The 25,881-nt window shown below is 39.2% G+C and overlaps 1 protein-coding gene and 1 long non-coding RNA gene across 6 annotated transcripts in view; both read left to right on the top strand.

The window, feature by feature from the left end:
- The window catches only part of FTO (FTO, alpha-ketoglutarate dependent dioxygenase), a 232,702-nt gene extending 216,198 nt beyond the window's left edge, over nucleotides 1-16,504 (top strand). For 3 of the 5 annotated variants that reach the window (XM_021408379.1, XM_021408381.1, XM_021408382.1), the window contains one exon: nucleotides 10,950-16,504. In XM_021408379.1, the coding sequence (XP_021264054.1) occupies nucleotides 10,950-11,091 (142 nt within the window). In that variant the 3' untranslated portion in view covers nucleotides 11,092-16,504. The remainder of the gene's footprint in view (nucleotides 1-10,949) is intronic. The other 2 variants (XM_021408378.1, XR_002442136.1) reach the window with 2 other exon arrangements.
- Nucleotides 17,788-25,039, top strand: LOC110404599. The gene is made up of 4 exons (XR_002442341.1): nucleotides 17,788-17,877; nucleotides 18,542-18,997; nucleotides 20,066-20,182; nucleotides 24,845-25,039. It is a non-coding gene; the product is annotated as an uncharacterized LOC110404599 (long non-coding RNA).

Genomic DNA, 25,881 nt, shown 5'->3' with positions numbered 1-25,881 from the left:
TGACTGCAGTCGTATTCTATATAGGAAAGTGTGTTCCTGTCTAATATCTTTAAGTTGTCATTCAGTCTATACTGGAACTTTAGTTGGTGTTAGAAGTACTGCAGAACTATATCAACTGCTTAATTTTGAGGTAGATTCTGATGCTGAACTTTCATACAGAATTTCTTCCCTTAGTGCACTTGGAAATAAGTAATGAAATGTGTTTATTTGCCTTGTATTTTGAAAATGATAATCATTTACAAATTAAAGTAGAAAAGGATATTTGACATTTCTATATAATGTTTTCAGTTATTTGAAATTTAAAGGGTAAGCGGAAAAAAATCCAGAGGTGCTGTTAGTAATTAGAAGCCTACTGGGCATATTGTTGGTATAATTATTACTGAACAAAGTTCAAAGGTAAGATTTTGCTGTTAATATAATATCATATACAATTCCTCTCACAAATTCATAAAACTCTAGCCTAACATTTCCTTGCTGTTTTCTATTACACTGAAGTAGGTTTGAGACATACACCAAGAATATATAGACTTGTCACACACTTCATTATATACTCCAAGAAGAAGCATCCTAAACGCTCCCAAGCTCTTTGACATTCCACTAAGAATGAAACCATCAGCAAACTTCAGTGGTAATGAGACTCTCAACTGAGATGGGAATTAATTATTTTTTCTGCATCTTGTTGATCTCACTGATTATAATTTGCACATTAGCAACTGCTCTCATTTCTCTGCACGATCACTAGTTACTAATCATTTGCATTGATTTCAGTGGAAGTTACAAAGTTTGGGTAAGGTTTTACTAATAGACTCCTTTTATCCCTTGTTGTTTCCATATGATTTTTATTCATCTCTGGATGTACTGTAGCATTTCATGAGTCATCTCTGCTAGGACTGGAATTTTCTTGATGTTGTGTTTGATAGTAATTTATCCATAAGATATCACTGAATAAAGCAGCAGCCATGGAGAATTTCTGTAGTGCTTCAAATGTGACTAGTTACTTGAGGCTTTTTTTATTCCACAACTTCATTCCTGTTTTCGAGATTCTGCCTTTCTCGTATCTCTTCTCTCGTTTCCCTATTTCTTCCCTTTTGCTTCTGTTTGGCATCATGTTGATCTGAAGGAAACTGTGGTTTAGTCTATAGGATCTCATTACTCTTATCGTATTAGTTCCAATATTTGTTATAAAAATCCTGGTTGCAGGCTACAACTGTGGTGCATAACATGGGGAAGACAGTGTAGATCTGTAGCACAATAAACCATTTTTTCATTTTGTTCCCTAAGCCAGATAGGAGTTCAAAGCCATGTCTCTAGGTAGAAAGAAGACATGAAAATGTGGTATATGCTGTACTTATATATGCGTGTATGTATGTGTATGTATGCATATATAGAGAGCTATGTACACATGCATATTCATGTCACGTTACAGATCTTGATTTCACTCTGCAACTGGGAAGTTACTCATGTGGTTGTTAGGCTTTCCCATCTGGTGCTTGCTGTCCGACTGTTATAGTTATCTTTTGGTTAATAAAATATGCAATTTCCAGAAAAGGAACAAAGCTGGTGAGAGCTACATCTTAGCGAGAGGCTGAAAGCAGCTGGACAGCATGGTTCCTGGGCAGGATGTCTGTTTGGTGTCATTCTCCTTAAAATACTTATATCAGCAAAGAACTGTTCGGTGTACAACCATATGCAGAGTCCTTCTGTATGTAGAGTCTTTCTGTGTGTATCTACTGCCTGCTGTTCGGTTTGCTCCCAGATACTGCCCCTTCTGTGTCACCCTTGCTTTGGCCTTGATGGAAGCTGTGAGATTTTGAGGAGGGATTGTGTTAGTCACATGCAGGAGTGACACAGGAAGCACTTGGGGCTGGAAGGATTGCAAAGTTTTGATGCTGAAAAGATGCAGCCTATTTCTGTCCAGCCTGTTTTAAGTATCAAGCAATACGGTTACTGTTGCTTGCATTCAGACATGCTGCCTTTGATTTTACTTTCCACATATAACAAATAGGGATTTGTCATACAGCAGTTGATTTCTTACCACAGGAAAAGTTGTCTTACGGAGAAACACACCCTCAATGAGGAAAAAGTTTTAGTTTGCTTGCATTATTCAAACCCAGAAGATCTTGGAAAAATGGGGCTGCCTACTTTAAACAAGGGAACTTTGAGCAGAAGCCCGTATTCTTGCATTGGCATCTGAAACCACACTACGTTTATGTTTTTCCTTGGCTGTATGAGCTCCACATAAACGAAGTGCAAAAGATAAAGAGAGAAGGGAAACAATGCTGGAAGCATTGTTAACTTTTCCTGTGGCATTCTTTTGGAAAATACGATGTTGTCAGAAAAACGTGCCGTCTGCATGGCTCAGCCCCAAATCTTCCAGCAGTCTAATACTGGCAAGGGATGGCATCTGTAACCCCCAGGGAAGAAGGCTGCTGTGATTTCCTTTTCTCCTCTTTGTTGGTTTTTATTTCCATTTCCTTTTCCTCTCTCTTTTTCAGTCATTTAATGCCATTCTGCACAACAGAGGGGAGCATCTGGCCGCAAGTAAACACCCAATAAAATAAGTGGGGGAAGTTCACAGCTCCCTTGGTGCTATTGTGTCTGTCTGTCTGGCTGTGGACTCAACAAGATAACCATGCATCAATTTACATTGTCCAGGCTATCTTCACAACCAAAAGTTAGAAACCTTATTTTAATAGAAGCTTAGATTCTAGAGAATAGTGTAAAATCTCTCCAAAGGTTCCAAATCAGCAATTCCATCTGTGTTTCTGCAAATTCAGAGGAACAGTGTCCCAGGTGATTATGCATAACCGAATGAAAACAGTTATTTTAAAAGTGCATAAAATCAATACTTTGGGGAAAACAAGTCAGCTGTGTTTATACTCAGTATACAGCAGACATTTTGTTTCTTTGTCTGAAAAAATTATAGGAAAGCAAGGATCGCAAGTGAAATAAAACAGCCGATCGTACTGTGTAACAGAGGGGGCTGGAGCATCAGATACCTCAGCAAAGGCTTAGAGCATTCTAGGTTCCTTTTGAGAAAATAAATTATATTGAGGCTTATATATTTCTATGTTGTTTGAAGTTGAAGCCAAATATTCTCAGCGCAGAGGGAGTAATTCAAATCCCATTGCTGATAATGAAAAGTATATAACTAAACCGTGTCTGTGGTGCTGAAAATTTCCTCCTAAATGCTGTCTCTTTTGGACTGATGGCATTATTTGCAACTATCGGTATGAAGGGGTGTGTACATAAATATGCATAAACATGCTTCTTATGCAGTCAGAATATATTGCTTCTATATGTATTATTCTAAAAATGGGAAACAAAAGCATCTGAGAAACAGGGCTGAAAGAGAACAATTTATAGACCTATAGGTTAAATTGGATTAAACTTCATCTTTCAGCAAATGCTGTGTTATTTATTCAGTGTATCTCTTGGGGATTTCCCCTACCTCCTACTCTTTATAGAGAGTAGTGGTGTTTCCTAATTAAAAAGTCAAACAAACGTGAAATGGAGACTGCCTCACACAGCTATTCTCTTGCGGGAATAGGAGGCACACTGATTTTCTCATGGGCAGTTTGTAGGTCTGTTGGACCAATGGCACAAAGGAAAGGCAAGGTTCTGTCTAGGGAGGTCAAGTTAGCGTCACTCATCAGCCACTGCTGTCCTTGGTGGCCTTACTGTCCTTGCATGTCATATACCAGGAGTTCCCTTGGTAGGGTAGAGTTGATAAACACAATGAGAAAGATCACTGATAATCTCATCAGAAGTATCTTCTGGGTAGATTTTGGTTTATTCGTTGACCCACAATAGAGATGCAGTTGGAGTCCACCAGTGCCTTGGTTGCTGTTATTTCAACATTTGGAGGCTATTTACAGTTTATGTTTTTCTCACATTTACCTGAATTGCAATGTAAGTAATAACAGAAACTCTGTAATTTTTAAGTTCATTTAACTGTCACTTAAACCTCTGTAGTGTCAGGTTCATTTATCTCTCTCCTACCTCTGTGGATTCACTTTGTAGAAGCACCCACAATGGTAATATTGACAGATTTCAGGCTGTCCTACTAGGTCACCAGTGATGCCTTAGAATATTGCAGCAGAGTCCTCATTCCAGTGCGTTTAGTGACCTTGGGGGCATAAAGCCCTTAAGTCAGTGACTGTAAAATTTGGTTTCTGTAATAAAAGCCATAAAGTTGTACAAGTCATTATCAGCTTTTGAAAGATGCATACAGATTATAACTTGTAACGTGCCATCGTGTGTATTGTGCTTGCTGATCCTAAGTTTTTCCATGGATCAAAATTTAACAGAAAGCGCCTCCATCCCTTCCTAAATCTGGCATTTTTGTCTCCATTTCTGAAAAAAAAAGTCATTTTATCAATTTTGTCTGTTCTATAAATGTAATTCCTGGTCTCAGCCAGGAATTGTTCATGACTGGGCTCAGGGGTAGTTACAGCACATGAAAGAACATCAGGAGTAGCTTAATGTGAATGGGACAGACTATTTGGGAACACACTGGGGATTTGATGTTCAAAAGAGTTAAGCACTATGCTCTTTCCATCTGGCTACTTCATTTCACTGCCTGTTTGGGACCAGTACTTCTGAAATCTGCTTTGCAAAGTCAAATATTGATGTCATTTGTTCTGTTCTTAATAGACAAATTAAACCTTAAAAGGTTTTAGTTGTGCAGAGTCACAGTACAACAAGCGTGGAACGACTGAGAGAAATAGTCTCTGCCACAGTTTATGGCTTTCTGATTGGTTAATTAAAAAAGCGAAGAAAATCTTTGGTTTAAGGTTTAGATCGAACTCAGTAACTTTCAGTTAAATTCCAGTTTTGGCAAGAAAAGAGAGAACTTTCTTGGTGATAAAGAGAGAGCATTTACATCCATATGAAGAAAATATCTTTCGTACTGCTGAATTTCAAAATACTTATATTTTCCATCTTTCATTTTTTCAGTAAAAAGTTTTTGGGGTATAAATTATGAAAAGATAATTTTAATATCATGGAAGATTTGTAAGCTATTGGTGTGATTATGGTTTAAAGAGTTGAAAGAAATCAGAAATTATTACAGCCCAACCCTGTGTCATGCTAGTGCATTAACTGGCCCACATTTTCCAAACAACCTTCAATTTTGGTGATGTTCCAATTGAAATACTCATTTTGTACGTGCTATTTCCTCTAAGCCAAACCAGAAGTTGAGATTTCAAATGTTTTAAACTGTGGTTTAACTTCCTGTGTAAATCTCATGCTCTGGGTCAGGTCTCCATATGAAGTGCTCTCAAGGGAGTCCAGCAGTGGTCTCCTTGTGATACAATTGATGGAGACTGGATTGGTGCAGAATCAGGGTACCATTGCCATAATGGCTGCCATGCATTTTGCTCCCATATATAATCACCCTCCGCATTTGACCCTCATATTGTTCCATACAGGCAGGTAGGAGAAATACAGGCTTTACTTGCCCCTCTCCTGTGACCAGTGTTGGAGGTCAGCTCTCCTAGCTGGCCAGCCAGCAAAATTCCCCATTCCTCACCCCTGGTATGTAAGGGACATGCTGACCAATGGATCTAGGTATAAAATTGTTCTTCATAGGCTACCTGATGCCCTTAAACCTTAATTAGTGGTTGGAAATTTTCACTTGTCACCAGCTACTGTGTCTAGACAGGTGCCTGGGGTAGAACAAAATACTAAGGCATATTGAAATTTCTGAAATTGTTAATGCTGTAATGGGCATCCACCTGGAAAGCAGCTGCCTTTTGGATTTATCCCCCCATTCCATTTCACCATGGGTGACATTTGCCCTTCCACCTTTTAATTTTTCATGAAGATAAATGAAAATCCAGTTCTTCAAATAACAGGGGTGACTTTTTCAATCCTTTTTAGGGACTTTACTTCAATATCCTGTCTATATCCAAAGTTGAAGGAGAATATGTATTTAGAGCATCAGCTTGAGCTTCTCTGTTCGTTACTGAACCATTCAGCTTGATGAACCAGGATATTGTTATTTCCTCTGTGGCAACTCTGAAGTTACAGGACATCACATCTTCTGGGTGCACATTTCACTAGCTGACAAATTGTCATAAAATAAAAGAAATATAATGTCATAAATATGTTTTTAAAAGTATCCTTTGCTAAATTTCATAGTTGAAAAACTATTTTCAGCCTATTTCATTCTCTCCATGGCTTCTTTTGGAAGTTTTTTTATTACCAACCTTATTAGCTCATATCTGTTGTGAATGGTTTTTAGAAAAGGATTTGGATTGAAATCTTGTTCTTGCTGAAATCACTGGAAGTTTCAACTCTCACTCAAGTGAATTTTTCATACAGGTGAATGAGATCCACTATTAAAAAAAAAAGAAAATTCAAAGTTAACACATTTGCATAACTGTACCATTTTAGACAACGTTAGTGTGCGATTAATGAATGTGTTTGCCTTATTGGGGTGATCTGTTTTTAATTTGGGCCATCTTTTTTTTTTAATATTTCGAGATTCAGAATAACAGCTCAGTAGCACCTGTTTCTAGCGAGACTGGAGGGAGAAAATAAATATGAAACATAGCGACAATCATTTCAGAAATGATAGAGTAAGCATGTATCGGAGAATGCGTACTTTTGCACATACAGGGCACATATTCCTCCTTTTCTGTCCATACCAGTACATGGGGAAGATGGGCAGGCCTACATTCTTTGACTTACCTTGTGAAGTTCCACATGATCTCCTTTGTAACTAAATTAGTGCCATCTAGGAAATGAGACTGTTCGGATCATCTCTTACTTAACATGCCTCTGCAGTCTGAGCCACAGATTGACCCCTATTGATCTGATTTGACTATGCTCCTGTGGAGCAAACAGCACAGTGGAATCCAGGACTCTAATTCACAGTACTTTATTTAAGTTCCTAGGTAATAATTCTTATTTGCATTAATCACACACCAGCAGAAACCAAGGCCTCTTTCTCACTTGTATGCTTTCCTGTTCCTGCCCCTGAAACAAAAAAGTAGCTGCTCTGAGAAAAGAGTGTTTTAAGTATATTGATACTTGATAGTAAATAGTTGCAAAACTTAGATGTTAGAAAGAATGTTTTTCTAATCAATGGCTCACACATTACTGTAAAAACTATTGATTAAAAACAAAGCATAATATTAGTCATTTAGTCGGTAGAGTGATGCAATACTGAAATAAATTTATCCTTTGACTTTTGCATTAACCTCTTATTGACTGCTTGCATACTCATAATTAACACGCACTTTAGCAAGCTTGGTTAATTTCAGCATTGTGAGCAGCGTCCTCTAATGTCGCTGATGCCCTGATCATCAAAATGTCAGCTCAGCCCAAGGGACCAGAACCAAGGAACTGTGTGCCAGTGACTATACACCTGAAACCAGCCACCTTCCAAGGGAAGGAGCCGTGCATTGTCATACAAGAGTTTGCCATGACTTATGTTTATATTCTCCTATTGGTAAATATGAGTGAGCAAAGTCCTTTTGGCAAACATCAACAAAAATGGAATCAAAACCTGTGACGTTTACATGGGAGAGTGGTGAGAATCTACATGGCAACAGTAGCCCATTGGTCCTTCAAAACAGGCATTTTTAATTGAAACAGGAGCACAGGTTTTGTTTGGTTTAGCAAGAAAGTAGGGACTGTGGAACTTCGTGCATTCTGTACATCTTCAGCCATACAAGTCATCCTTTTCTGATATGTTGGTAAACCTGTATTATCAAGGTGCTGGAGCTAAATTGCTCTGAAGTATATCCAGATAGTTGTTTCCTTCTGCTGCTGCAAGTGAGCTTTGAAAGAGGCCTCTTAATTTTGGTACGTGCACTTTTCTTCCACATTTCAGAGCATGCGGTATTTCCACTCTTAACACATTTTGTTCATATAATATTCAGCCATTAAATTTACTCTCTTTTAGAGGTTTGACTTCATTGACAGCTCAATAACAGTTTTAATTAATATATAATATTTTAATTAATGTGCAATATTTTCAGTCTTGTTGTTTTCCCACTACCACCATACTTTGATGATTGCAGTGTTTCCTTCTATTCAAATCTGAAGTGCCTTTGATTGCTCTGCTTTGGTTGAAAATTTTGCTGTCCTTCTGCACTCTTAAGGTCCTTAACTCTGATAGAATCTGAAGAGCATCGTGGGAAGAATTTTTCCCACAATCATACAGAAATTTATTAAAATCAATAGTAATATATTCATCTGGACTGTTCTTGCATACTAATTCTGAGCTAGAGGATCAGCACATATGTGGATGAGTGCATTTGGGCTTGTGATGGGCTGCATAGTGCCATGCCAGGTCATCAGAAGCCAGCCCTGCACCCGTAAGCACAGGCAACCTGCACTGACATTACAGCAGGTCATAACTGCACAGGGATTGCAAGTTTGGTAAAGACAGGTAACATTCCCTGCTGTTTTTGCTAGTGATATAAAGCAAAACAATAGAAATACTTCAGAGGAGCTGTAGGTTGGCAGAACTTGGGGTATTAAGGCACTGTTTCCATTCATCATAATTCTGCAGTATACTGGTAGGTTTGTCATCAGACTTGTGCAGGAAACCAAGGACCTGACACACTTCCATCCCCGTAATCTCTCTCGTGGAACATGATATGGCTGGAGCATCCCAAGTGCGTGATTGCCTGAGAGTTAAGGCACAAACTTTGCTGGGGGTGACCTCTCAGAGATGGCTCAGGAACAAAACCAGAGAAGGAAAAGTACTGACTTGAGTAGTTGCTCATGGGCTGCCCCGTCACAGCATCATTGGTGACTTCTGGCACATTTACAGTGACACGAATGTCCAGAACCCAAAGGTGAGGGACAAGCTTGTCAAGCTGTTTGTGAGAGAGGGCAAAGGATAAAAAAAAAAAAAAAAGTGTTATAGGTAAAAAGGAAAAAGGAAAAAAGGGCCCTAAATGATGAAGAAGCTAAGAGGCGGTATGCTTTTCCTTTCAATTAAAATCCTTTTGTTAATAGCAGATGAGTGAGACAATGTTTATTATTATAAATTGAGTTTTGCAGACCACATAATATGCCTGCAGTATTTACCAGCTGAGCTTCTTGATTTGTCATCTGCAATAATCTGTACATGGTTAATTTATCCACTCTTAGATTGAAATGCTTAGACTCAAATATCTTATACTACCCAGCAAATTGAGCATATTATTTTGTGCCAAGACAGAAAATAAAGCAAGATTTTAAAAGCTTCATAGAGTTGTGCTGTAATTAGTTTCAGCTTTCCCTGCATATTAATTTTCTCTTCTTCCTTTATATAATTTGGGAAATGTCTTCAGAACATAGTGGCACAATCAGTTAAGTACCTCTCAAAACTCATACACTAAACTGCATTTGCTCTAACAACTATTATAAAGCAGCCTGCAAAACAAATCCTCTGTTATTCTGTACAGTGCAGCTTATCAATGCAAACAGTTTAATATTTATGCTAAGAGGATTGTCACAAGTAGCTTCTGTTCCTTTAATTCTTGTTTTAAATAAATAATGAGAACATTTAAACACATTACTCTTCCCAGGGCCCTGAGGTCGGCTAATCTTATTATTTATGAAGTGATGTGCTACATAATAGTACTTAGTGCATGTTAACAGATGCTATTATCAGGGGCTGATGTGGAGAGCTGAAGATATATTGGAATGTTATGTGTTAATACTGTCCTTGTAGTGTAATGTACGATGGATTGAGTGCCCAGGATGCTGGTGCAGCAATTAACCACACACCAACATGGGTGTAAAGCTGAAGTATGTTTCCTCATGGGTATTACACTGCCATTAATAATTCCCAAGAGAAGAAGACATCTTCCATTTGGAAACAGCCTCTTCCAGAGGGCTAGTGGTGTAGACAAGGAAGTTGTGTGTGTCAATACTTTCAGAGTTGATTGTACAGAGATGGAAGACGCATATATATGTTTAAAACAACTTTTAAATCATCACAACAATATTTTATAAAATGTGATTTTTTTTAAATGTCTTACACAAGATAGAAGTTTACGATTTGCTTTCTGTACCCTTGAAGAACTATGCTGATCTGCAGTCTAGACCAAAATTATAATAACGCATAGCATTTTTCTTCGTCCTGTCCTGCTATAAATGTTAACTAATGAATAATCAACAGATCATTTGAGGGAATGGGAAAACAGAGGAGGAATCCTCGTTGAAGTGTGACAATTTTTTGTTGTGGCATGGTGTGTTACAGCCTAGTCTTAAGAGATGTAATGGTTGCCACTTCAAAAACTTTCTTCTGCAGGCTGCAGTTCAGCTGAATATTATAATTAGACTTCACTAGTATTGATGAATAATCCATTTAATAAAAAACACTGTGATTTAAACATTTTCTCAGGGGACTAACATATGCTAACCTTTTAATTTAATTTTATTGAAGTTTTGCCCACCTATTCATCATTGGAAGTTGTTATTAACCTCCATTTCCATTTATCTTTATAGAATTTTCTCTTTTTATATTGCCTTTTTCAGAGCTAAGCAGGTTGATACACTTGTAAATCTCCAGAATCTACAAAGCTAGTCCGGCTTCTTTAATATTGTTTAATCTATCCCCCCTGACCTTAATGCAGTAAATTCAGTTTAATCTTTCTCAATAATCTAGTAATACATTGGAAACCGGCAAACATTTAAATCTGATAATGGTTTAATCACATGCTTTAAATAACAGCCGAGATAATGAAAAAATAATTTACCATATAAAGGTGTACTAACTGAGTTTTCTCTGTGATTGGCTTTTTGAGAAATCCTTATAGAAAATACAAAGCCTACAACAGAGGAGAACTTCACTGTAAACGAACGACCCATTTGGTCGGAAGATGTGCTTTTTTTTCTTTTCATCACTCTAAGTTACTGCACAAATGTATCCTTGCTGAGTATTCAGTTTCTTGCTATAGCTTTTCTTAAGTAGTTCTTCTGCTTACCTTTTGTTTCAGATGCCAGTCAGAAGCAGCGGAGAGCTTGCCAGAAGAGCAGAAACCTGAATGCCACCCCTTCTGGACCAATGAGGAAAGTAACATGCCTCTGCCATTTGATCTTGAAGAAGTAATTGTTCATCTACAAAACCTTGTTCAGTAGGTAGGACAACAGGTCACCTTCCAGCTTAGAAAATAATACTCAACAACTCAATACTCAACTTCTGAAGAGAAGTTTTTTTCAGCTTTCATCTTTTCTGCTTTATGGTTCCTTGGTTGTTTGCTGTTTTGTGCTTCAGTGCAAATTTTATCGGTTTCCACCTTAGTTACTGAGTCACAACAAAACAGACTTGGTACCAGATCTATAGAAAGAAGTGGCTCTTAACAGCCGAAGACTGGAACACCAACCTCAGTACCTTCCTCTTCCACTCCAATTTCCATCAACCCTGCAGCCCATGGATAGTTGTGTTTCCACAGGTTCCCCTGACATGCATCCTAATTGTCTGGATTTGGGACAAGTTAGACTTGCCTGCTAGTCTCAGCACTGCACAATTTAAATGCGGATATGAAATTATTGAAAACAGCCGGCAGTGCTTGTCCTGGTAGGTAAGTTTTAAAAAACTTTTCAAACTAGAAATGTCCTACCTAGACCCTCATGAGCATATATAACTTGGAAGGACAATGGTCACAGGTGCAGCCCAAGGGGTGCACAGTACTGTTGCAGCAGGACAGCGTACGGGTTGTCTTTTAGGCGCTTCTAGGAAATTGGAGGATGTCCATTTGGACCTTCTTATAAATCCACTGTTTCCCAATGCTAGGGTCATGCTCTAACTGATGCACAATTACATCCACCTTCCTTTTAGAAGAATGGGGTGATCTGTCCTTTACATCCGACAGCAGGGCTTCACTCAGGGAGAGATTTCCAGTGTGTATCCACATGTCCTCAGCTTTCTGGAACTCAGAATTCAGCTCTCAACCTTTACTGTGTTTCTGCCTACTGGGAGTTCTCTTCTGAGCCCAGCTTTCCTGGTGCATTGTCCAGAGCCAGTGGACCTTGGGTTTCCATTTTGGGTCAGGTCCCCTGATAAAATAGTTTTAATTTGTATGACACCATGCATTGCAACATCTGTGTTAATCTATCCATGAGAACAAAACCAGAAGCCTATGAGAAATGAAGCTGTTTGTGATCTGGTTTGTAATAACATGCTATAAAAAGAACAGTTCTATGTTGGATGATGTCCTGAATGAGAGAGAGATTTTTCGTTTCGATAAGTTGCTCTTCTGACTTGAGCTGCTGTATGCCTTTTCCCTCGTATAAAAGCAGAGGGAAATTATATAACAGTAAAACAGCATTCAGTCTGCACTACCACTACAGAAAAAAAACAGTGAGACTCAGAGCTTGACATTGCCACCAAGAAACAGAATACGCCTCCTGTGCTAATCATCTGCTTAAAATCACCATTGGGGCCAGGCTTACCCAAAGCATACCAGTATACTGTATTGGCAAAGTGTTCTGCGTGTGGATGGGGCTTGTACTGCTGAAAACTGTACATTTGACAGTATAACATATGCCAGACCTCCCTGCAGCTAAGGAAGCTGTGCCAGCAAAAATTCAGTTTTAGTGGTATAAAACTGTGTCCACACCTACCAGCTTTTGCCAGGACAATTATATCAAGTACAGGTTGTACCTCTTAACACCTTTAACATAGCTAGGCCAGCAAAAGTATAAAGACCTGGATCAAGCGTTTTCATTGCGTTCTTGGGCTTCTGCTAAAGCTGTTAGCCACCCTGTAGAAGGAAATAAACTCTTTGAAGAATAACTTATCTAAATTAGGTTTAATTATTTTATAACCTTCATCTGCACATTTATCTGTTGTCTCCCATGCAACAAATTTCTTAAAATTTTGAAATGCTCTGTTATGGGCATAGTTTTTCTTTCCTACACTAGCTAAAGCTGGCTTTACTAGCGGGCAAATAGCATATATTTGGATGGATGCCACACTAAATATGTTTACTTTGGAAATCACCTAGAGAAAAGCTAGAGAAAAAGATGAGGATGTGGGAATTCTGCTTTTGGAAAAGGCAGTTCTGACAGAAACAAATATTACTTTGGAAATGAGAAAGATGAAATCAAGCAAGCTAATGATGTAACGCTGTTAACACAGGGTTTGAGGGGATTGTTTGTTTGTTTATGCCGTTACTTTATGATTATTTTGTGTTTAATTAAGCGCCGCTGGAAACCATGGGGATCACAGTATTGAAATGAATCTGACAGCTATAAAGGGTAGAGAAAGCACATTAATGTTGTTGCTGAAGTGGAAGCTATTAAAAAATCATTGGCAAATAATTATTTCCAGCAGTAATGAAACAACACTGTTTTATTTTCTTGTAGTAGGAGAGTGCTGGCAGCGATAACAGAATGTTTAAAACTACGTGATTCTAGGTTTTGTCTACACTGTGGATTAAAGCTAGTGAATTAGCTGAACTAGTTCTAGCCTCAGTGCAGTCAAATAGTGCTCATTTAAGCCAAGGGTGACAATGACAGAAAGCTGAAAAATTCTGGAATGGATGAGACCTAAGATTCACTGGCAAAATACCAATAATCATGTGGTTAAAGAGAATGAATGCTCATGTCATCTGAATCTGTGTAACATGATTGAATGCAGTTGAAAGGCAGAAGTATAAGGAGGTTTCATCCCTCCAAAGCCCACAACAGTTGATGGCAAAGACATGGGTAAGGTTGATGGAACTGTAAGAAGCATGTAGGAATGCCAAAGGGTGCCCCAAGAGAAGAACCTGGTTAAAGGTAAATATCTGTAAAAGAAAACTGAAAGACCAAGGATGAATTGTTGCTATGTTTGAGATACATACTAGACGCAGAGAAATACATTGAAGTTTTCTTTATTTTATACAAATAATAGTAATTTAGTTCATGTTGCAGTGATACTTCAGCAGTCCGTTTATATTCCAGCATTAGGTAACGCATTACTGTTTTGGAAGAGCCGAAAAGCACAGCCTCTAATGGATGTTCTGTGTATGGCAACTGGTTACCGAGCCTGGATGCTCTAGATGCATGAGGACCGAGGTCAGTTTGTTTCAGGGAAGAGGTGAGAGCATAAATTAGCTTATAACATTAGATTCAGTGATTCTTTTAAAATGGTGAAGTTCATGGCTTTGCGTACATTTACTTTTCATCAGCTGTGAAAGAATTAAGGTGAAATAGTTCACTTGCACATACATGTCAGGCAAAATGGGTTACAAAGATACAGATCAGTTTGCCTGTCTGCACTTGCCTTTAGACAATATTCATCAATTTTACAAAAGCTACTGACTAAACATGGAACCAATACAAATGAAATGCTCAAGGCAAAGGATTTCTTTAAAAATGTGATAGAGTTGGTTTTGCACTCATAGAAAAAATACTGGCAGAAAATGAGAAACTTCTATTGTTTCTGTAATGTGGAGGATGAAAGGTAAAGGCCATTTGTAAGTATTTGATAGAAAACTGCTGTGTTATACCATGTAAATTAGAAATGTTTTTATAATGCTTCATTCATATCTGTGCATATGAAAATATTTTATCTTGTAGGTTCTTCCTTGTTACTAAAAGGTTAAGTAAATAAAAAATATTAATCCCAGTACACTAAATTTTAAAGACATCTTGCTTATGCTCTGAACTTCACAGAAGATCCTGATTATCTAAATTGAAAAATAAGAATGGTGTGGGTGGTCACCAAATAGAAACTGCCGAGGATAGGTAACGTGCAGCATAATAAATACCCAAATCAGTTGTCTCACTCTCATTCAGATGCAGTTTTCAGTTTCACAGATAATGAAGTAGATTTACTTAGCAAGATGTACTTGAAAGTCATGCTAGACTTCTAATTGCTGTGGGACAGACTCAGGGATTCCAGTGCCATATAACAGCAAAAAAAGAGAAAATAATACAAAAATCTATCACAAAAATATTATAGCGTGTTAACAGTGGACATTGCTCCTTTCTCGGTTACTGCAGTGCAGTTCCACTCGCTCTGTGACACACAGTGGAATTTGTGTCAATGGATCAGAGATTAAACTAGCTGATGGTGAAGGTGGGATGAGAGGAGGGGAAGAGAAATGAGATGCAAGGGATGTGCATTCACAAGAGCACAACTTTATTAACTCATATGGGAATCATCCAGCAGTAACTTGTACAGTGCAGGCCGTGACCTCTCCCTTGATTGTTACCACCTGATGTAAAGTTAATGTTCAGTCCTTAACCCTCCTGCTGCCCCTGGCAGCCAGTCCCCATCTCTTTGCTAGGAGCTGACCACTGTCTTCTTCTGCCAAGGTTACAGAGTTGGGAAGAGCACTTACTGTGGTATAGGAACAGGCATGAGAAACACTGATCCCAAGCTTAGCCTCCACCTCTGTCCTACCACACCTCTGTGGATTGAGTGCCTCCACACGTCTGTTTCTGCTGAGATTTGTGTTGTTAGAGCTCATCATCTGCATTGCCCCACTGGGCTGGTGAGCTGCCCTGGGGAATGGCCAGACAAACAAAGCATGGTCTGCAGGAATGTTCCTTTTCCCAATAAAGACCACTGCACTCTCCACAGCAGGCCAAAAAGCTCAGCTCTGTGCTGATCACTTCACTACCAGAGCAGAGGTAGCTATTGAGCTAGCAATCCTCAATAGCAACTTGTCTTTCTAGTACAAACTCAAACCCATCACCTTTAATATTACCAGGCGTCATAATTTGCATTCATCTTTCCTATTCACCTTAGCCTGGGGCATTCATTGAACAAGAGAAAATAATGTATATACATTTGCAAAAAGTCTGTGCTTAAGCTGCAGAATTGGCTGAACAATATGTGAAATAAAAGCCATCAGATCACTGATAAAATGAGCACATTAAAATGCTGATGTTTGGCAGTGAGTACTTCACACATGACATGAAAACTATGCTTCATCTCCTCATTGCTTTGGTGATAGCACTCAATTCACATGGTAGAACAGGACATACTAGTCTACGGTTTGCATCCTCTAATACCCTATTGGTTTTACAGTGCTGAATTTGGACAAAAAAAGTTGCTCTCCTCCCCCTCTATATCACCAAATACTTGCTTTCATGCCAACACATCTTGGTCTGATTAGTCTCCTTGATTAGAGGCTAAAGTAAAAAGTCAGGTGTATAGGATTCCCATTATCCTTTATTTCTCTGGTTCTAAGAACAGGTCAGATAGAGTTATTTCATTGAAAATGTGAACAATCAACTTCTGTTTACCATTAACCTTCAGTTTTCTTTTCTTAAAATCAAATCAGGGCTTGGTAGGCAGTTATTTTCATACATGTCCCTTGATCAGTGGAACAATCTGTCAAAAGCCATTAAAGCCCCTATTAGGCTGAATTGCATTCAAAGCTAAACTACCCAATCATTAAAGGGCTGGGATGATTGTTTTTAGTGCAGTATACGTTTATTTCTCTCTCTGAGTAGTAACAACTTTGAAACTGAGCATGTATGACTAAGGCTTTTTACTATCAGCAAGTCCTGAGAAGCTTGGTTTCTTGTGGAATGTGAATGTCTACGTAAAAGAGAAAAAAAGTGAACACACTGAAATAACCTTTGTGTCCTCAGAAATACCTCTTCATTTTTTTTCCCTTTCCTTGTGCATCCTCAGGGATGCACATGGAATGGGAAGACATTTTCCAAAGTCCTTTGCTCAAAAGTTTCGCTGAAAAAAATAACAGCTAATTATAGTAATATATTAATGTGACTTCTGGTGTTAAGATCTCAGGATGCTTTTCACAGAGGAACTGAGGCAGAAGTCAAATGTGTGGCCGTGTTCTGAGTGCTAGCGCTGGAGCAGAGCATGCGTAATACCTCACTGCTGGCATGTCTCAGCTACTTCCAGTTAATCAGCTCCACTTACAGCTTAAGGATGCTCTCATAGAACTATTTTTCTCCAAAGATACATTTGAAAGTGGAGCTGGAATCCTTCCCCCTCATGCAACATTTAAGGTATTATTTAATTGCATAGCATGTGATAATCCATCTCATGTAACGGAGATCTTTCAGGCCTCCTAATACTTGATTAAACTTTCAAGTGAATGTTTTAGTTACGTTCCAAGTCCCTGAGCTCTCAATGGGAAAAAGAGAATTTTACTGGAACTATTAAGTTATTCCATGGAGAATATGCAGAGGATATTGTAGTACAACCCTCACTCTTTTAGCTGTGTTTTAAATACGCTCAGTGGCTAGCCCCCAAGGTGATAGAACTGCTGTACTAGGAAACTCTTAAGAAAATCCCCTGTGGGTATTTGGGTGCTATTTATCAAGGTGAAGATGCATTGTGGAACATGCTGGAATGCTTGTTATGCACCTGTTAGCACTTTTTGTCTGGTACTTATTTTGTAGTCTGGTAGTACTTTACTGAAAGCACTACTTTCCTAGTTATTTTGATGAACATCCCAGTAATTTATTACTCAAACATTATCAAAGCATTCCACGATCGTTTCATTGCTGTTCTTTCCCTTCTGCCTACCAGTGCCCTTTTTTTCCCATTTGTTCCATTATTAACAGTACTGTTATTAGCAAGCTCTGTTCTTTGTTAGGCTGACGTGGCTTTAAAGCAAGAAAGCATAAAAAGTAAGTATCAGATAGCATTCACTCAAATGCATTTATTTTCCAGCCAATTTACTAGGATGTTTTTGCTCATTTTGCTTATTTGGTATTGCTACATCTGATTTTTATTGAAGTCTATTTATGTAACACTGAGAGATGCATAGTGATATTTAAGTTTGTATTGTATATTTGGTACTTTACTCACTTTTATAAAATAAATTACTTAAAGAATCTGCTGTCTGTCGTTTGTCCTCCAGAATGTGTTAGCTGTTATCATCAGTTCTTCATTGCTGCAGTGAGTGGAAGAAGAAGAACTAAGAGAAGTGTACTTTTCACAGTATTCAGGTGCATGAGCACATTAATTTGTGTAAGATTCCTATATGCTGATTAGTGGGAGGTAAGCTTCTCAAAGCAGCAACTCAAAGGTACACTCAGCCTGCTATTCAGTGGGGCATCTCTCTCTACTTGAGTTGTTCTGCAAGTCCAAGTCAGTTGCCATAGTTATCCTCATCTGTTGACGATGCTGACAGTTTATTGATTGGAAATAGATAAAAGGTAATAGGGAACTTTTTATTATCCTTGAAACTGATGGAATTAAATTCTGACTATAACACATATCTTCTAGTCTGGAAGGTAAATTATTTTCTGTTACTTAGGTAAGGCTCACACCGTAAATGGACGTGACTAACTTCCCCACAAGCACACCCCATAATAGTGCTTCCCTCAATACAAACGTGTAGCTCTGCCACTATATTTAGAAGATATTCTTCTGACTGCAACCTTACACTCCCCATATTCAACACAAACTCTTACCTTATATGAGCACTAGTAACACAGTGCCCACCAGCACTGCATCAACCTTTTTTGAGTGTATAAACATGTGCAGTGGTTTTTGCAGTAGAAGTTGCAATGGAAAACAAGTAATTACATTAAATAAGACAATATCAAAGAAATGTGTGCTGCACATAGAATAAAAAATGGTGAGGTTTGTGATGTTTGTTGTTTCTAGACTTCGGGCAGGATTCTCCTACCTCAAAGGAAGTCCGCAGTCCAAGCTAACGCAGATTCAGGCTTCAGAGCAAGACAAGAACCAGTCCTGCAAATTACATTTGGTGCTCTGAAGAGTGCCATTGTGGAGTACAGCAGTCTGATTTGAAGTGCACATGACCACAATGCTGAGATGCACTGCAGTGTTCTGTGTTACTTGGAGTGTCCTTAACGCCAAAGGCTGTGTGCCTAGTTACTCTGCATTACTAGATGCCAGCCAGGAGGTGACACAAGTGTGAAGAACTGCAGCCAGGTCATTCCCTCCCAGGACTGAATGAAGTCTTCTAGCCAAAAAGAGTTGACAGAAAGCACTATTCACAAATTCTCCAGTTGAGAGTCAGCAAGGCATCGAGGAGCTATGAAATCTGATTTCTCAGCCTAGAACATTCTTTCTTTGGCTTCAGAAGTTTAACCAAAAGTAAGTATATCGGCAACTGGATGAAAGAACACTTGAGGAAAACCAGAACTATTCCTGAACATTTCTTAACAATTCACTGTAATGTAGGTTACATTTACCTAGCAAGACCAAGGTGAGTTTCCCTTGAATCTAGATTTCCTTAAACTGATCCTTTTTTTTTTTTTTTTCTGGTTCTCTCAGAGCTTAAGGTTACCTAGATTTTCACTCTCTTTGTCTTTTTATAAAAAAGGGCAAAATGCATGGCATTAGCAACCTTGCCAAAAAGAGATGCAATCCTCAGGGAGCTTTTTCCAGGAGTATACAAACACAAGGAGACTTCACTCAAAAATAGGCATCTTCTGGGGAGAGTAAGGCACTCTTTCAGCCTCTGCAGTCGAGAACAGCTTGCTTTAAATGAGGCAGACACTAATCAGGATGCCTCCCCTGCAATGGTGGCTGGGGAGGGCTGGAACGGGGCTGAAACAACCCAATAGCTCCCACACCTGCTAATCTCCTGCGCCGTGGGAGATAGCTGTCCTCTAAAAAGTAAAACTGAAAACCTGCCATTGGAAAGCACTTGCTTACAAAGCCTCTCATACAAGCCAGACCCTAAAGGGAAAAAATAGCTCAGCATATTTAAAGCCAGGAAGAAGATAGAATAGTTTAATTCCAAATACTTGAGATGCATCGTGTTTTGTGTTGGTTCAGTGGGAAGGAGTTGTTCCCAAGGAGGAACCCCTGTATTCTTTCTGTATCAAATCTGTCATACAAACCTAAATCTTAAATCCTCTTTGAGGTGAGAGACTTGTTCTTCTCTCATCGTAAAGATTCTAGTGCCCTGTATGTACAGTTAGGATTCTACACACAAGAGTTTCACAGAATGTATGCGTATACACTCTGCTATAGCTAAAATATATTCTCCCATCCATTCAGTTATAAGAATTTCTGAACTAAGAAATATCAAGTTATATTGAAACTGCATTGCAGGTCTGCAGTTTATCGGTCGGTGTCTTTATTTTGCTGTCACATAGTGACACTAGAAGTGGCTTTTACTGCAAGTTTTTTACAGTGTTGGCTTTTTTATTCCAGGATGATTCAAATTAAAAATAACAAATTCAAAATAAGAAGTCTTCATTGAGCTTGTATAATAGGAAAAAAAGAAATAGAGAAAGTTTATGTCACTCTGGATACTTGCTTTTCCAGCAGGTGAGTTTGTAACTGAGTCCTTTCCAACTAAAGAGACCATGCGTGCAAGTTTTGATCTGATCTATATGATATCCTCCATAAATCTATTCTATGCAATTATATTTTATTTCAACAGGTATGCGTGAAATTTGTTGCTTAAGTATCATTACCACTCTGAAACTAATGGCACTTCGTAAATCAGGCTTCTGTTTTCATCCTATTCCTACTTGCATCTTAATTATTAGGGTGCAAATACTACGCACTGTTTTATAAGCCTTCATATTTTCTGTTTACAAGGGTTTTACCAACATTGAATAAATTTAATGACCTCTAATAAGAAGAGGAAGTGAAATCCTACTTAGTAAATTCATAGCTGCTCAACGTATCTTGTGGCCTTTTGGCATTTCAAACCCTAGGAATGTAGAAGCTGTATAAGGAGCTGTTGCTGGGTTCAACTAGCTGCAGCAACTGTTAAGTTATTTTGCTTTCTCTTTTATTGCTTAACCTCTGGGGCCTAACTCCAGGCTACGTGATAAAGCAGTTGTTTGGGAACTTTAAACCTTACAAGCTTTGACTTGATAGACATAGAACGAGGCCCTGTATTAAACATACATTTTAGAAACATAATTTCAAATCTGGAAATTGATTGTGGCTTGACCTACTTATTTTGAAGAGCTCACTGTTTCTTACTTTCTTTTGCTTTGCTGATGTTATTAGATCTATTGTTCTTTTACCAGAACTCCCAGCTGATAGAAGAAAAATCAATGTAGTGCAAAGCTTGTTGGGCAACAGCGCTTTCATTACAGTCAGGACCACAATTAACTGCCTAAGACTAAGTTATGACATTTCCACTTTTAAAGGTTACAAACTCTCGTATTATGCAGCTTCAGTACTCTCAGAGGGCTGGAATCAAACACAAATAAAACAGGCTGGGAACAGAGCAATCTTTTTTAAAAATTCCATGTTGCACGCTAATTTTTTAATACATGCTAATATGAGAATCACAGACCAGACAGAATTTCTTTCCAATGCTGATTTTTAAACAAGTAACGCTTCCCAGGCTTTTTTATTTATCTGCATATCATTATGCTCACTCATTTTAATCACGTTCAGGGCACACCGACCTCTCAGCTGCACATTGCCCCTATGGTACAGAGCGGCACGCGGAGGATGGCCAAGGATGCACCCCTGCCTGACGCAGCAGCCTGAGCTCCTCATCCTAGATGGAGGATGCTCAGAGGTCTCCAGTTCAAACACACATCTGCCCAGCTAATGGGGTCAGAGCATCTCCCTCCAGTAATGGATTGGTTCTCTCCCGGCCAAAGTGCCTCTAAGAGAAATTGAGAAAGGATCCACCCTTAGATAAGATTTGATGCAGCCCAGGAGAATGACAATTACACCTTTTGCTAACCGTATTGCTAAGGCACTGTATAGGAGGAGTAGGATGACCCAGGGAGCTTTCCCAGTGACTAGTAGAGAGGTCCGTGCTTTGGAAGAGATTTGAGAGAATGAATCCTGGAGAGGTGGCTCTTCTGTTGGAGGCGGTGAGGGGTGTCTCCGTGTGGGTAAAGTCTTCCTGTGCTGGGTGCTGCTGCTGGTGGCAATGGACATTTCTATGTGGCATGTGCAAAGTTTGCTTTCTGTGGCAAGGAAGGAGTTAAGTGTCCGGTGATCTAACGCAGGCACAAAGTGGTTACAGAGAGCTGCAGGAGCAGGTGAGTGTGTCTGTGGCTCTTTGCACCCTCAGAACCCCAAACTCGGAAGGGGCTGACTTAGAGGCAGTGGTAACAAACCTCTTGAGTACCTGCCCTGCTTCTGCTGTGCAACGCTTGTTCCCCAGCTGTGTAACAGAACCATATAACAAATACCCCTCGGTATTGCCCGCAGGGAACAGCACTGAGGTACCAGTGTTTGTGTACCCAAGGCAAACCCTCCGTGCTTGCTCCAGTAACCACTGGAGCAGTGAGTCTGTAATTACTGAGTCGGCTGCGTCATTCCTCCTTAATTCATATTTACTGCACATTCCCTTCAGAGCCTCACCGCGTAAAAGATAAAAGAATACAGGTTCCTGTAGTGTAAATATATCACAGTGCCAAGGAGTAATGAAAATACCTTTCCTGAAATGCAGTGCCGTATTTTCTATTATTTAGAAACACCGTACATCATTATTTTACAGAGAAGTGAAATATGTATAAAACGTTTCTGTACATTTCTCCTCTAAGACTACCACTGAACCTTTCCTTCCCTTTTTAAAGCAACCATTTAATAAAGTCTGACACTTAGTAGCAATGTTTTGAAATAATTTTTGCTGCTCTGCCAGCAGTTGGCTTTGCTGTGAATCTCTAAAGACAAATCCATCTACAGCGAATCTAGCAAAATTCAGCTCCGTGTTGTATGTCAGGGTTGAGGACTAGTTGTCAGCTCTGGCACTGTCAGATTTTATCTTTAAATATGACAGGCAATTTGTTCAGGGAGCACTTCTGAATGACAAGATATAGTGGTGTTGTAAAACATGGCACCTGTGTGGTATGCCCTGCCTTTGTGGACATCAGAGGCTATTGTTTCCTTTGCTATTAGACAGCCACAGTCACACAATAAGGTGTGTAAAATGTTCACAGAAACCTTTTAAATAGACTAGCAGGAAAGTAGATACCCTCCGGTCATTTAAGTCAGGCCATTTATCATTTTATCTTATAAAACACAACATTCACTAAAATATGATGTGAAGAGAAAGCCAAATGCTCTGCCGAGCTACGTTGGTGCAAGCCCAGCATTTGGCTGTTATAAAAGCATTTTTCTTTAAAATGCCATGCAATAGAAAAATTGGGATTTTAACTCCTTCGCAGATAGGTGGCAAGAGCCACTCAGAGGGCTGCTGCCATACGGAATGAGGAAATGACCACTGCTTGCTGCAGTGGGGCTTCCTGGAATGGGTCGGTAGGAACAGCTGATGAAACATTAATACACCTCATATGTTTGGTTTAAAAATAAATAAATGGAGGGTCATGGGGGATAATGACTTTGCAATAAAAAACAGATCTAAGTAGCGTAAGTAAACTGAAGGCACACGGTGGCTGAGCCACTGCCAGAGTCAATGGAGGGCTCTTCCACACTGCCAGAGCGGTGCTTTCTTGCTGGTGGAATGCAGTCTTCTTAAGAGCAGGTGTCCAGTACTGAGTAAACCCAGCAAAAATCTGGTGCTACAAAGTCACTGTGCGAGCACATCCCTATGCCTGTCCTTGAGCAATGCTGATTTCTTGCTCCGCTGACAGCAAGGGATGGCAGTATTCTGGAGGAACTGGGAGGGGGCCAAGCAATTATTTTAAAAGAAAAAAAAAACCCTTTAGACTTGTTTTGCTGTCTTTCTGTTGCCTAAGCAGTGGCTGAAGTATTGTGGACTGAATGCCTCCTGCTCCTGCAAATGTGTGACAGCAAGAGCAGTGCTGTCTGCACCCTCCTTGGGACAGTATGAACTGTCTGCACCCTGCTTGCACATGAGCCAGCCCATTCAGAAACCCAGCCCTTGGAAACCTGTGCTACTGCAAATATCCCTCACTGCCCTCGTTTATCCGTATACAGGTGAAACTGCTTTAAAGACAGGGAGAAAATGCAGGTCTGCTCTGATGGATGGAAGAACATATCTGCTGTGCGATGTGCTTTTTGGTGGCACTCATTGTTCCCTCCACGAGAACCAAGGCCCTGTTAGGACTAAGGCATTTCTGTGCAGCTTTTCTGCGTCCAAGAACAAGGAAAATATCAAAAGATTGGCTTTTAATGGGCAGTAACACAGTAATCAAATCCTATCGGTGTTCTGCTGTCAGTTGAAAGGCATGCAGAATTTGCTATTTTACCTAAAGTCTGAAGTCCTGGAAATGAGTGACTCTGTAATAACATTGCCTTAGCTTTCATTTAAGGAGTAAATACCAGGACTTTCCACTTACAGCTGAATGGAATCGAAGCGAACTCTGCAAACTCAAACACTAGGTGGCAAATACAGAGATCCCTGTTTAAAACATATGGTAGAAACAAAGCTACAATCTTTGTTGCTGCAAGCCTGCCCAGTTAATAGCATTTAGAGGTACTTGTACTGGGGGTGTGTTTGGCTTTATTGCGGCAGCTTGAACAAAAATAAATATAATGGGAGCTAATGAGCAGTAGCGTGGAAGTAGTGACTAAGGTGCAACACATGTGCAAGTGCACCCCTGATTGGAAGGATTTGGCATGGCTTAAATATCTTCTGCGTTTCTTATACTCTTCTGAGTATAAATGGACTGCTGTCTTCTCCAATAGGTGTATATACCTTAAAGGAAATTCTGCAGGTGAGGAAAAGAGAGCCTGTGCTATGTCCTCTGTGAGAAACAAAACTATTTGCCATGTTCACTCTTAATGTACGAGTCTTAATTTTCAATTTCATTAGAAGAATACAATACCTTTATTTTTAAAATGGCATAATTGTGTTCAGAACTGTGTTTATGAATTTGCCTCCAATATTTTTATGATTCCTTTTTATATACAAGATTGTTATAATTTTGGAACCACTGGAAAAACCCTCAAAACGTCTTATCTAAGTTAAGATCTTCTGACAATTATGTTCAAATTTTAATATGGTTTCCATAAGCAACAAAAAGCAAGAAGCAGCTCCAGAGGATTAACCATTCCTCCTGTTTCTGATATTTATTTCAGGATTAGATGAGCTGCCTCTGAAGAAGCCCATCCCATCCCCTTGACTCTAAACAGAGCTGAGGCAACATGTGTCTAACTTTCAGATAGCTAAACATGGCCAAGGAAAGTCCACCTGTAGTCCTCTAAGTCCCTTGACTTTCCCTTCGATGCCTTTGAAGAATGTTTGCCTTCTCTGCGCTCACAAGCACTTCACCGTCAGTGGTACGTTAACTTCATAATGGAATCTAATTCAAAGGGCTTTTAAAAACAAGGAGAACGTTTTATTGTAACTAATAGTGATGGATGATTGCTATGGTCACACAGAGCAACATAAATCTTCATGCCATGCCCAATGCTAAAAAGCAGACAAATTCAATAGCTCAGGGAACTCGTGTACTTTAGCATAGGAGAGTCATACAGGGAAAGGTTTTCAGACCTTTCCTCCATTAGGAGGGCAGATAAACACTCAGTGAAGTAATTTTGCCTGCCCATCACTGAGTAACGTGCTCCAAAATGAAGTGCTGCACTGTATTTCCACTGTTGTCAAGCAAGTGGCCTTACCAGCAATTTTAGGGAGAATGTAATGAGAGAAGAAAACTGCTCAAACATTCAGACAACCACATACATCAGGATTTACTTCCCCAAATAATTGAAGCAGCTGTATGTAATTATAAGTTATCTACCTGCTGAAATTCATTAGAAATTGGATATAAAGTCCTTAACATGTTCTCCAAATGTGTATGCATTAGTGTTTATGCTGTGCAGTTATATAAAAAGTATCAGGATTAACAAGCAAGGGTTGTTTTTTTTTAAAAGTGGAAGCTGAAAATCAGGGATAAAAGTGAACTGATCAGCTATAAAAGTGAGAGTAGCCCTGTGTCACAAACTGTGCACCGGTGGTAGAAGTTTCTTTTCTAAAATATAACTTGAATATTTGTATTACAGGAAAACTGAGATGTGCCAGTTAGGAGGGAGTAGTTCATCATATTACATCTACAAATGTAATGCACTGGGGAGCATGCTTTAGTACTTCTTTCCATAGATAGTTCACAGGCGTT

The sequence above is a fragment of the Numida meleagris genome, chromosome 10 (genome assembly GCF_002078875.1).
Source record: "Numida meleagris isolate 19003 breed g44 Domestic line chromosome 10, NumMel1.0, whole genome shotgun sequence".
Taxonomy (NCBI): Eukaryota; Metazoa; Chordata; class Aves; order Galliformes; family Numididae; genus Numida; species Numida meleagris.
Note: the sequence above shows the minus strand (reverse complement) of the source record. Positions and strands in the feature narration are given on the sequence as shown.